At 58.1% G+C, this 12205-nt stretch overlaps 1 protein-coding gene across 1 annotated transcript; it reads left to right on the forward strand.

Annotated features, from left to right (window-relative positions):
• The first annotated feature begins 623 nt into the window (after nt 1-623).
• LOC133362822 (inositol-trisphosphate 3-kinase C-like) lies at nt 624-11259 on the forward strand. The gene is made up of 7 exons (XM_061581769.1): nt 624-662; nt 1431-1563; nt 2669-2951; nt 5263-5467; nt 6162-6263; nt 7519-7590; nt 8190-11259. Exons 1-7 carry the CDS (start codon nt 651-653, stop codon nt 8436-8438), a joined length of 1056 nt encoding a protein of 351 aa, XP_061437753.1. The 5' UTR covers nt 624-650; the 3' UTR covers nt 8439-11259.
• The last annotated feature ends 946 nt before the right edge of the window (nt 11260-12205 follow it).

The raw sequence follows: 12205 nt of genomic DNA on the forward strand, positions 1-12205 counted from the left end.
GCCTGTGTGTTGCTGGTAAGAGTCTCAACCCACAGTGAGGAGGAGGAGGGAGATTGGGAGTCTTCATACATTGGCATCATGGGTGGAGTCTGCGGTGGGGGGCACGGGGGGGAACAAATCCCCCCCCCCCCCAAAACTGGTCACCTTTATTAATTTACTTTCAGTAGTTTACGATAATGAAGAATTAATTATATGCACCTGCGATTCCTAATTGAAGAGATCAAACGAACCCTCCCTTCCGCCTCCCCCCAAATATAGAAGTCAAACTCTGCCTATGATCGCACGCGTACGCAACAATCATGTCGGGCGGCGGAGGGCACACGACATTAACTTTGGCAGAACGACACGTGTCAAAACTGTTTTCCGCCCCGCCCCCCCCCTCGTAAAATAACGTGGAGTGACGAATAGCACGCGAGGGGAGGGGGGGATGCCTATTGTCCGATTCATTGCTTTTGCTGGACAGAGAATTAACATTTCCCAAGGCTGCGTCAAGAACTGGAGAGAGTCTTTTCACACTGGCGGTTTTGTTCTCCCTGCCACCGCCACCACCGCCACCCCACCCCGCCGAGTGGTTTTGCGTGACGCAACAACGACCGAAGCGTTTCGTTTAGCGCCCAGGACGACCGCCGCCGTACGAACAAGCCACCCGCATGTCGGCCAAGGTTCGCCCCGTGGACTGGTTCGGTCGGTTTGGGGCGGGTTTATATTCATTGTTGGCGGTTCTTTTTCTCTTGGCCCTTCCTTAGAAGCGGAGTTAGAATTCACACCGCCAACTCGGCTCTCCCTAAGACCTTCTAGAGCATCACCGGAATTCCCATCGCTCGCCCAGCTCTCGCTGCCCATTGCGGAACGTTAGTTGTAATGTTCACGTCACCAGGTTGTAGTGGTAGTGCCTTACGCCGGTGTCTGGCCCGAGACCTCCGCTGCGAGCACGAGTGCAAGACGCGAGCGGGCGCCGGTGTCGCCGGAAACACCGGCGCGTGTTCCTCGCGAGTGCAGACAGAAGGCGCCCAACCTGCCGAACGCTCTCGCTCCACACGGATCTCTCTCTGTCTGTGTGCGCGTGTCTCTCGGCGTTGCACACGACCAGGGGAGCGGCGGGCGCAGTGGTTAGCGCGCCGTGCCTCGAGCCCAAGCGGACCGAGTTGGATTCCCTGCTCGCGAGCAATCGCTGTGACCGGCGAATATTTGAGCCGTTCCCCGGGCCTCCCTGTAGGTCGACTCAGCATTAAATGAGTACTGTACCTGGCACGGTGTGTAACATCATCAGCACTGGGGGAGACAAAGGCGGCCGGGCGTGGTTGCTGGCAACCCAACCCCCTTCGTGTGCCGTGCCGGCCTTCATAGTTGCTTACTCGCTAACAGCACTTGCCCCGACAGTCTGTTAAGGCTACACGGGGGATCTTTGTCCTTGTCGTGTGTCCGTGCAGGCCGCAACCCGCCACTCGGACTCCCACACGGGGGGGCCTTGCCGCCCTAAGGGGCCCCCCCCCGCCCCCTCGTCGGCCCCCCACAACGCTCTTCCTCGCAGTGCTTCCTGGGTGCAGCTGTCTGGCCACGAAGGTGGGTCGCAGGCCGCTCACAGGTCGACTCGGCCGCGGTCGTTTAAAGGTTAACGCTGGAAAGACAAAGGCGGTCGGGCGTGTGGTAGGTATTGAATGATTTCACTAGTCACTGTCCTCCCCCCCCCCCGACCTCTCGCTCCTCCCCCCACACGATTGGCAGCTAAGCAATCGTAGTGCCTCTAGTGGCTGCTGGGGTCACGTGAGGCTGTCACGGGTTCAGTGAGAGGCGATTGACCACCGTCACGTGACCGCTGTCACATGGCCGCGTGGATACGTCCACACTGTCGTGTGACCGCTGTCACGCGCGTTCCTCTTGTCCTGCGATGTGTGGGTGAAAGTTGGCATAGTGGGGGGGGGGGGGGGTAGAGGGGGCACATCGACCGATCGTCTCGGTGAACCCATGGGCCCGTGGGTCTGTCCGGTGACCTCCTGCCAGCGAGCGTTCGACACTTCACGTGGGCTGGGTTCTCCGCTTTCCTCCCAGAGCTAAAGCCACACTTTAACACACACACTCACACCACACACGCGCAGAGTGGTGCTGCTGTTGGCCAAAGCCACATCCCATTACGGAGAAATGACACCGCAAATGATTCGGCAGGAATTCCACAGCTGCAGCAGCAGCAGCATCACCCTGTCTGCCGAAACCACTAAACCATTTTTTATTTTACTCGGTAAGGCCCACTGAGCTACATAGCTCTTCTTTCAGAAACGGCCTGGCTATCACAAATGATATCCCAATGAAGTGACTCATGTGGAAATTTATAGCAGCCAAATACTCTAAATGCACGTTTACAAATGTGGAGGGATAAACGGAAGGACCAGGAAAAAAATCCACGCGACCACGGGCACAGAGCCACGCAAACTCCACAGATACAGCAGGCGTCAGGGTACGGATAGAACCCACGACGTCCTGCATGCCCGTGAGGTAGTTAACATCACCTAGCCACGACGGCGCCCCTTGGCAAGACCCTCCTGGTAAAAGTCTTGAGACTCTAACCCTAACCCTAAACCGGAGGAATAATGAGGAGGAATAATGGTAATCGTAATAATAATAGTTCACTCATGCCGTGCGCTCCCCCCGGCCCCCCCCCTTCACCCCGCAGGGAGCCTGATGCCCTCACACTCGGGCACGGTGCTCAAGCGCTTCTGTCCCCACGAGCAGCGCTGCCTGCAGCTGCTCATGGGCGATGCGCCGCTGCGCCCCTTCGTCCCCGAGTTCCACGGCGACACCACCATCACCACCGCCACCGTCGTCGCCGTCGCCGTGACAACGACAACGGCGCCGCCCTCCCGGTACCGCTCGTCGTCCCAGCGCTACAACCGCATGCAGGACCTGCTCGCGGGGTTCCGAGCGCCGGCCGCAATGGACTGCAAGATGGGCGTGCGGTGAGCGAGGGCCGGAGTCTGGTGCTGCTGCTGTTGCTGCACTGCTGCTGCTGCACTGCTGCTGATGTTGCTGCGCTGATGCTGTTGCTGCTGCTGCTGCACTGCTGATGCTGTTGCTGCTGCTGCTGCACTGCTGCTGCTGCTGCACTGCTGCTGCACTGATGCTGCTGCACTGCTGCTGTTGCTGCTGCTGCGGTGCTGATGCTGCTGCTGCGGTGCACGCTCGGTCACGGCTCGTGGGCCGACGGACACACGGGTGGACAGGCGGGCGGACGGCTGGGTGGATGGACGGGGACGGACAGACGGATACACAGATGGACACACGGGCACACGGGCAAACGGGCAGATGAATGGACACGTGGCCGGATGGCCAGACGGATGGACGGATGGACGGACACACGGGCGGGCAGACGGACGGACAAAGCAACGGAGAGACGGACGGACGAGCGGACGAGCATTCGTAGCCACGCTGGTCCTGGGGCGCCGCTCAGGCGACCGCTTTGCGCGGCTCCAACACGCCCATTGTGAGCCACAAACGCTGCTGGATCAAGGCCTCCCCCCCCCCTAAGCTGTCGCCGTCCCGCATGACGCCCGCGACATCACGATCCGCCCAGCACCCACGCACGGGCTGATTGCACCATCGCTCCGTCTCCTGGCTGGACGTCCTCTCGGGCGCATTCCCTCATTCGTCTGCCGCTCCGCCGTTGCTCTCGACCATCGGCCATCGGCCCTTCCGCCCGTGACGAGCCCTGCCGAGTTGCTCCGCAATCGGTTCCGTTGGCAGTTTGGGTGATGTGGTGAACCGGGGCCTTGTCTTCTCACCTTGCGGGTTCCTCATTCTCTCTCGGTGTAGTAATGCCAAGCACGCTGTTGTCAACAAACCGTAAACTATTTTGGAAATAGTTTAAAATGATGGTCGCAAACACCTGCCCACTCAGCCGCACGTTCTGTAATGAACAACGGGGTAAACTCGTGTACACGGGGTATGCGTGGCGGGTGTACACGGGGTATGCGTGGTGGGTGTACATGGGGTACGCGTGTGGGGGTGTACACAGAGTACGCGTGTGGGGTGGATGACGTAAGTTTTTCCATTGTGTGTGAGTCACGTGACCCCCGCCCCCCCTCGTGTGCCGTGCCGGCCTTCATAGGTGCTGCTCTTGAACAGCAACTTCCCCCAAACCTGTTGAGGCTTCGGGGTGATGTTTGTGTTTGGTGTGTGTGTGTGCGTGCGTGCGCGCGTGTGTGTGTGTGTACATGAGCGTTTAACTTTAATCCCCAATAGTGTGATCCCCTTGGGTGTATTGGTCTGGCTCAATGAGTCGTGGAGACCAGCAGTGACCCCCCCCCACCCCCCCGGTAAACCCCACAGAGGGCTTTGACTAAGTAAATATATTTACACAGTAATTGGCCTCTTCCTCCACATATCTGCCCATCCGCTTAAGAAAAATACACAGTGTATTTCTTTTACACAGCCCATCAGCCCATTCCGTGGCCTTCTGCTGGGGAGAAGAGCATCTCATCAGCAGCGTTGGTTCAACGTGAGCGAAACTTCGATGTTTAGCGAGTGTCTCGTTATCGTCAGCAGCAGAGTCAGGCCGAGCTTGAACCAGTGCTGGTGAATTGCCCGATGTGTTGATATGCAAGGGCCCTCTGGCATTGTCACTCATGACGTCACCGCTCGGCCACCCTGATGAGCACGTGGGGCAGCGATGATCTCCTCCCCCCCCCCCTCCCTCCTCCGAGTCGTGCCGCGCGATGTCCGACGATACGCTCCACGTGCCGGGAGCCGAGATCCGTTCCTGTTCTCGTGGGAAAAAACGATATCGCGATGGTCGTGGCGCCGTCAACGTTCACGTCGAATCGCGTCGCACCGTGTCACGGTGACCCCGGGTGGTGACCGTGGTGACCTCCGTCCCTCCATCCATTTGTCTCTCCGTTCACCCGTCCGTTGGTCCGTCGGTCTGTCAGTTTGACCACCAGTCCACACGTTCATTCTGACCTCTGTCTATTCGTCCGTCTGTCCATGCGTTCCAACGTCCAACGTTTCCATAAGACCTGTCGGGCGTGGTGCTGGCCACCCACCCCCTCGTGTGCCGTGCCGGCCTTCATAGATGCCACCCGATAACAGCACTTGCCCCAAGAGTCTGTTAAGGCGATATGGGGGGGATCTTTGTCTTTATCTTTGTGTCCTTGCGTGTGTGTGTCCGCGTGTCTGTCCGTGTGTCTGTCCATGTATCCGTGCGTGTCCCCGTGCGTGCGTGTATCCGCGTGTCCGTCCATCCGTGTGTGCGTGCGCTTGCCTGCGGGGCAGCACGTACCTGGAGGAGGAGCTGGCGCTGGCGCGCCGCGACCCCCAGCCGCGCGCCGACATGCTCGCCAAGATGGTGGCGGTGGACCCGACGGCGCCGACGGCGCTGGAGCGCGAGCGGGGCGCCGTCACCAAGCCGCGCTACATGCAGTGGCGCGAGCTCTGCAGCTCCTCCGCCTCGCTCGGATTCCGCATCGAGGCCACCAAGGTGAGGAGGGGAGGGGGCGAGCGCGACGTGACGTCGTTATTGACGACGACGGCGCTCTTATCGGTCAATTGCTGACGCCACCGCCACCAGCGTCGTCGTCATCGTCGTCATCATCATCACAGCCACCACCAGTATCACCACTCCCACCATCACCACCACCATCATCTCCGTCACCACCACGACCACATCCACCATCGCCGCTGCTCGCAACAGTTCCAATGTTTTCGGTGACACCACCACGATGATCACTAACACCTACATCACCACCATGGTCACCACGGTCACCACGATCATCGCGATAATCACCATCACCACTTACCATCACCACTACCACGATTACCACGATCACCACTCACCACCACTACCATCATCACTATTATCACCATGATCATCACTATTATCACCACCACCATCACCACCACCATCACCACGATCATCACTCACCACCACGACCATCACGATCATCACTCACCACCACGATCATCACTATTATCACCATGATCATCACTATTATCACCACCACCATCACCACCACCATCACCACGATCATCACGGTCATCACTCACCGCCACGATCATCACGATCATCACCACCACGATTACCACGATCATCACAATCATCGCGATCGTCGTTCACCGTCTCCGTGACCACGTTGACCGCCGCCGCTGCCTGCGCGATGCTGTGACGCGTTCAGAAGAGCGACGGGACGCTGAGGCAGGACTTCAAGAGGACCAAGTCGAGGGATGAGGTGCGCGCCGCACTCGAGGAGTTCGTGGGCGGAGACGCCGTCGTCATGGTGAGGGGCGACGGGGAGTGACGGGGAGTGATGAGCGATGATTGCCGTTTGATGTCACGGCCGTGACTCTGTTTGCTTTGCTTTGGCGTTCTCCGGTGACCCTGGGTCACCGCTCCAAATGAGACGTGCACATCCTGGTCTCCTGGGCTCTCCACGCCGGTCCAACAAACACACACGGCACGTCACCTGACGCGAACCTGGCCCCCTCGTGTCGAACCGGTCCGGCGCTCAACCCCCGCATCCTGGGTTGTTTTTGAATCCTGAGGCAGGCGCTTGCCCGTTTCTCCCTTCACGGGGGACGTAATGGCCACGTGAGGATGATGATGATGTTGGCCGTGTCGCTGATGGGACCACTGGGCCAGCAACGGTGAGAACCCTGGGTTTTGAATCTGGGTTCAAGGTGACTCGGCACCTGGGCTGCGAGCGGGGAATCAGTCTGACGGTGCCAAATGTTGTGTTATCAGGGGGAGGTGGTGGGGTTCGTGATGCTCGTGTATGTATGTTGAACTTCTTTCGCACCATATGTAGCCAACCGTGCTAATAGGTGGTGCGGGGGGAGGATGACAAACTCGGCACAAAAACTGCCGTTCTAAAGAAATTGGTTTTCAACGTAGGTGATTTGAAAGTGCATAGCTCCGGTGGCTTCCTGATGTCGGAAGAGCGCGTTCCAGACGGCAAAGGAAACGCATCGGAAAAGCGCTCGACGCAGTGTCCAACGTCTTTGTTCGATGGCCAGTCAAAAGCCGCCCCTGCTGCTGTGAGGATGAGCGGAGTTCGCGTGATGATAGTTTATGCTCCTTGGCAAGATGATGGCCTAATTAAGTTTCTGAAATGCCACTCGCAGAGACACTGAGCTGGCACGGCTGAGATCCTGGTTTGGAATCCGAGTGTGAGCCACCGCCTGTGATTCAACCGGATTCTCAAGCGCAACGAGTTGATGGTCTCAGCCAGGTCACGAATAACTCGCATAGAGACCCGTAGACTCGCAGAGACGCCCATAGACTCGCAGAGACGCCCATAGACTCGCAGAGACGCCCAGAGACTCAAATAGACCCCCATAGACTCGCAGAGACGCCCATAGACTCACATAGACCCCCATAGACTCGCACAGACGCCCATAGACTCACGTAGAGACCCACAGATTCGCCACGTGTGATGGGACAGAATGGTGTTTTACGTAAATACTGCGTCGTTGTTGGGCTGACGTGTGATGGTGATGCACCCGTGCTGCCTGCATCTGTGCTGTGCGCTACAGGAGAGCTACATCAGGAGGCTCCACGCACTCCGAGTGGCGCTCGAGGTCTCTCCATTCTTCCGCTCGCACGAGGTGCAGCACAGCGGGCACGGGGGACACGGGGGACACGGTGGACCCACGCGAGACCCACGCGGGGCCCAATTTGGGCCCAATTCTGGCCCAATTCGGGCCCCGTTCGGGCCCCGTTCGGGTCCCGGCGCGTGCGTTGGTCGCCGCAATCGATGCGTGGGGGGGTCGGGGTTCGGTGGGGTTGGCGGAGAGCGGCTGCCCTGGTGAATACTGCGGTGTGCGACGGCCGTGGTAATCCCAGTAGTCACTGTGGTCGTAGTAGTCACGGTGCGATCGCGCACGTGTGGTAGCCCGACGGGCAGCAGGCAGCACAGGGACAGCTGCCGCTGGGGGGGCCCTCTCCAGGGCGTTTGAGATGTGAGGAGATGTAAATCGCTCGGAGACCCTCGCAGCGCAGGGGAGGAGGAGGGTGGCGCGATGTTAACACAACACAAGTCGTTGTCGTGGTTATTCCGATTGCCATCGTTAACATTTCTCAACGTTATTATTCTCGTTACCGTCGTTATCTTCATTCTCATAATCATCATCGTTATTATCGTCGTCATCGTCGTCATCATCGTCACCACGGTTGTGCTGTCCTTCTCCCCGCCGCTCCCCCGCAGGTGATCGGCAGCTCGCTGCTCTTCGTGCATGACGCAGGCGGCCCCGCCGGCGTGTGGATGATCGACTTCAGCAAGACGCGGCCGCTGCCGCCCGGCACGGCGCTCGACCACCGCACGGCGTGGCGCGAGGGCAACCGCGAGGACGGCTACCTGGGCGGCCTGGACAACCTCGTCACCATCCTGGAGGAGGTGGCGGCGGCGGCGGCGGAGGCGGCAGGGGCCGAACCGCGGGGCCGGCGGCGCTGCTAGCGACGCCACGCGGAAACGGGGCGACGCGGATGTGGGCACCGTCGACGATCAGCCCGCCAACGCCATCGCAAATACCGCCGCCACCGCCACCACTATCTCAGACGCCACCAACACTGCCACCCAACACCACTACCACCGCCGCCACCACCACCATTGCCACCACTATCACCAGTGCCACCACCGACAACCACCACAAACGCCACCACTGCCGCCACCACCACCGCCGCCACTATCACCACTATCACCACTATCACCACTATCACCGCCGCCACTACCACCACCACCACCACCACTCCCGGGTCACTACTGCTTCAGCCAACACCACCTCCGCCACCGTAACGAGCGACAACTACCACCATCGCCGGCGTCGCGTGCGCGTTATTTATTCCCATTTTATTTGTACAGCGCTTCCGGTTGATTCTCATTGGTCGTCGAATCTCGCGCGTTATCGGGGCGGGTTTGTATTTGTAGAGTCGGCGCGCGGACCTGGACTTGGACTCGGATCACCGCAGCCGCTGCCCAAACGGGCGCCGGGTTATTTATTTTATTTCCGAGCGTTTCCGCGTGAACCTCGGCCGTGCGGAGTTGACCCCCCCCCCCCCCCCCCGCCCGCTCGCCCGTTTGTTCGGCTGTTCCGTTGAGCTTTGAGCGAGCCCCTCGTGAACCGGAGGGGTGGGGGTGGTGGAGAAAACTTCACTGGAGCCACCGGCTCTTAAACGTCGATCTGCTCCTCTGTAGGTGAGACTCCGGGGACGGCTGGGGGTCGTGGTTGGGGGGGGGGGGGGGGCTGGTGGGAAATCGGATCGCGGCCCGGGCTCCCGTGAAAAGGCACGCAGGGATTAGAGGCGTAAGACACTACCACTAGACTACAAAGGTACGCCTATGCGTAGCAATCCTATAATTTTCTTGTACATAATCCTACTGATGGGTTTATGACTAAATGTATTATTTTAATAATAATCGTCATTATACTAATGTACTGGCAAAATAATTCCCGTACTGGTGTTACAAGCTGTTCCAATTCAGGTTCAATATGAAGTGCAGGGGTGAGTTTTTTTTATTCCAAACGGATTTTGGTGAAAGTTGCCACATTTCCGGCACGGTGAAGGAAGGCGACGGATCTCTCCCTCAGTTTCTCTGAGCTGTGACTTTAATTCCCTGGAGGGTTGGGAGGGGGGCGGGGGGGGGGGGTTCGTGCGTTTGGGGGTCTCCATCTCACTGGAGTGACCCCAAGTCCGCAGGAGCGTGGGATCAACTGGACAAATGCCGTGGATGGATATCCACACGGTGAGCGTTGGCACTGGCGAGTGTCGGTAAGTGCAAATGGGTATTTGTGTCGGTGAGCGCGTGCTGGTGAGCGCGTGCCGGTGAGCGCGTGCCGGTGAGCGCGTGCCGGTGAGCGCGTGCCGGTGAGCGCGTGCCGGTGAGCGCGTGCCGGTTAGCGCGTGCTGGTGAGCGCGTGCTGGTGAGCGCGTGCTGGTGAGTGTGTAGATGCGTATTTGGATTGGCGAGTGCTGTCGATGAGTGTCGGTAGGTGCATATGGGCATTTGGCGCAGTGTGTAGCACAGGTGGAGGAATCTGCCAGTCATCTCAGTCGGTCAACCCACGGCACCTGGGTCTGTCCGTGACCTCCCGCCAGTGAGCCTTCGACACTTCACGCGATAGCCTCAGCGTGCACCTAGCCTGGCACCAATGCCGTGGTGCTATCACTGGCACGTGGCGGCGAATGGCGGCTATGGGTATTTGTAAGTACCTGCATCGTTTTGAGTGTTTGCTGCTGAGTAAGTGTACGAGTTGGTCAGTGTGTGTATATAAGTGAGTACGTGTAAGTATTGATGCGTGTCGGCTGGTGAGTGAGTCTATTCAAGTATACGAGCTGGTGAGTTCGTGTATATAAGTGAGTGCGTGTATATGAGTACGTGCGTGTAAGTATTGGTGAGTGTGAGTATTCGAGTGTACGAGCTGGTGAGTGCGTGTATGCAAGTACGTGCGTGTAAGTATTGGTGAGTTGGTGAGTATTCGAGTGTACGAGCTGGTGAGTGCGTGTATGCAAGTACGAAAGTATTGGTGAATGTTGAGTCCCATTGGGTGGGGAGCGGTGGTGTAGCGGAGTTAGCGCTACAAAACCCGGCCACCCGAGTTCGATTCCCGCTCACGGCCAACACCCGTGATGATTATCTGAACGGATTCTGGGCCTCCCCTAGGTCGACTCAGCCTCAAATGAGTACCTGGTGCAGTGGCGTATAGACATCGCCACTGGGGAGACAAAGGCGGTCGGGCGTGGTGCTGGCCACCCATTCCCTCGTGTGCCGTTCAGGCCTTCATAGGCGCTCGCTAACAGCACTTGCCCCAACAGTCCGTTAAGGCTACAATACGAAGTCTTTATGTCGCGTGATTGCTCAATTTAATTTAATTGTAGACACAAACGGAAATCCTTAAACTTAGCCAGAACCTTAATGAGACCTTTTAGAATTGAGACCTCTCATCCTGTCACCAATTACCGCTGCGATGGGTATTGCAATTAACCTGCTGCTGTTGCTGTACCTGTAACCACTGTAATAACTACACGCACGGTGGCAAGACTTTAAGTAATAGTATTTGTACTATTATAATACTCGTTATTACATCTTGATAATGTTTATCTCATGAAATACACTCAGGGCATATCGCACGGAGGGCTCGCGTGGTGTGTTAATGATTGACGCCGGGCGCGATTATTTATTAGTGCTTATTGAAATCGTGAGGACACAGGCGCAGCCCCTGCAAGGGCTCGCTGGATACCCGTGCTGGCGGAAAGGATGGCCTCCTGCCACTCGAGTTGTGGAGCGCTTAGCAGCGTGTTGCATCTCCCGGCGCGGCGGTCGACACACTGGTGCAAGTTTACTAAGTCTAACCCCCCCCCCCCTTCCTCTTCCCCCCATATCTATCCAACCCAGCAGGATAAAAGGCGTAGTAGACCCCCAAGCGCACTGCTATTACATCGTGGGTCAGCAGGTGCGGTAGGGTAAAGTGTGGGGCGACTCGCATCTCTTCCAAGACGTCAGGCCAGAAATGCACCCCCCCCCCTCTTTTTTTGCATGAAGGTTCTCTCTATTTATAGATCTCTCCTCGAGTTTCCTAGAGAGTTGGGTAGTTCGCTATGGAGTGGGAGAGTTGTCTGTAGAGTGGGGGTCTTTAGCTATAGAGTGGGGGGGTTCCCTGTAGAGTGGGGGGGTTCCCTGTAGAGTGGGGGGGGGGTCTCTGTAGAGTGGGGGTCTTGGCTATAGAGTGGGGGTCTTAGCGATAGAGTGGAGGAGTTCGCTATAGAGTGGGAGAGTTGTCTGGAGAGTGGGGGGATTCCCTGTAGAGTGGGAGAGTTGTCTGGAGAGTGGGGGGATTCCCTATAGAGTGGGGGGGGGGGGGGGTCCCTACAGAGTAGAGGAGTTTGTTATTGACTGGTGGAATTCCCTAGAGTGGGGGGGAGGAGGCCCCTTCCGCCAGCAGTGGCGTGAGTGAACGATTGCAGGGCTGCGCCTTTAGCTTCTCCCGCCGCTGTAAATCATTACCGTAATTACGAGTGCCGCTGCGACTCGGAAGGAATGTGGTGGTGGTGGCGGTGGTGGTGGTGGAAACGCGGCTTCGTTTACACGCCAAAGGCTCGCAGCCTCTCGCCTCAATGCATCCCTCTGTGTGTGTGTGGCTGTGGGAGTTCACCCCCCCCCCTCTCGCAATAGCCGCTAATTCCCGATTGCTCCACACAGCCTCTCTCTTTCTCACACAGAGATAA

This window comes from Lethenteron reissneri, chromosome 8 (genome assembly GCF_015708825.2).
Source record: "Lethenteron reissneri isolate LAM-NWPU_2019-01 chromosome 8, ASM1570882v1, whole genome shotgun sequence".
In the NCBI taxonomy this organism is placed as follows: domain Eukaryota; kingdom Metazoa; phylum Chordata; class Hyperoartia; order Petromyzontiformes; family Petromyzontidae; genus Lethenteron; species Lethenteron reissneri.

Excerpts from the sequence above, each read along its gene's own strand:
- LOC133362822 (XM_061581769.1), top strand. Across the intron at positions 1,564-2,668 it reads GCAGCTGTCTGGCCACGAAG|GGAGCCTGATGCCCTCACAC; the intron begins GTGGGTCGCAGG and ends TTCACCCCGCAG. Across the intron at positions 2,952-5,262 it reads GACTGCAAGATGGGCGTGCG|CACGTACCTGGAGGAGGAGC; the intron begins GTGAGCGAGGGC and ends CCTGCGGGGCAG.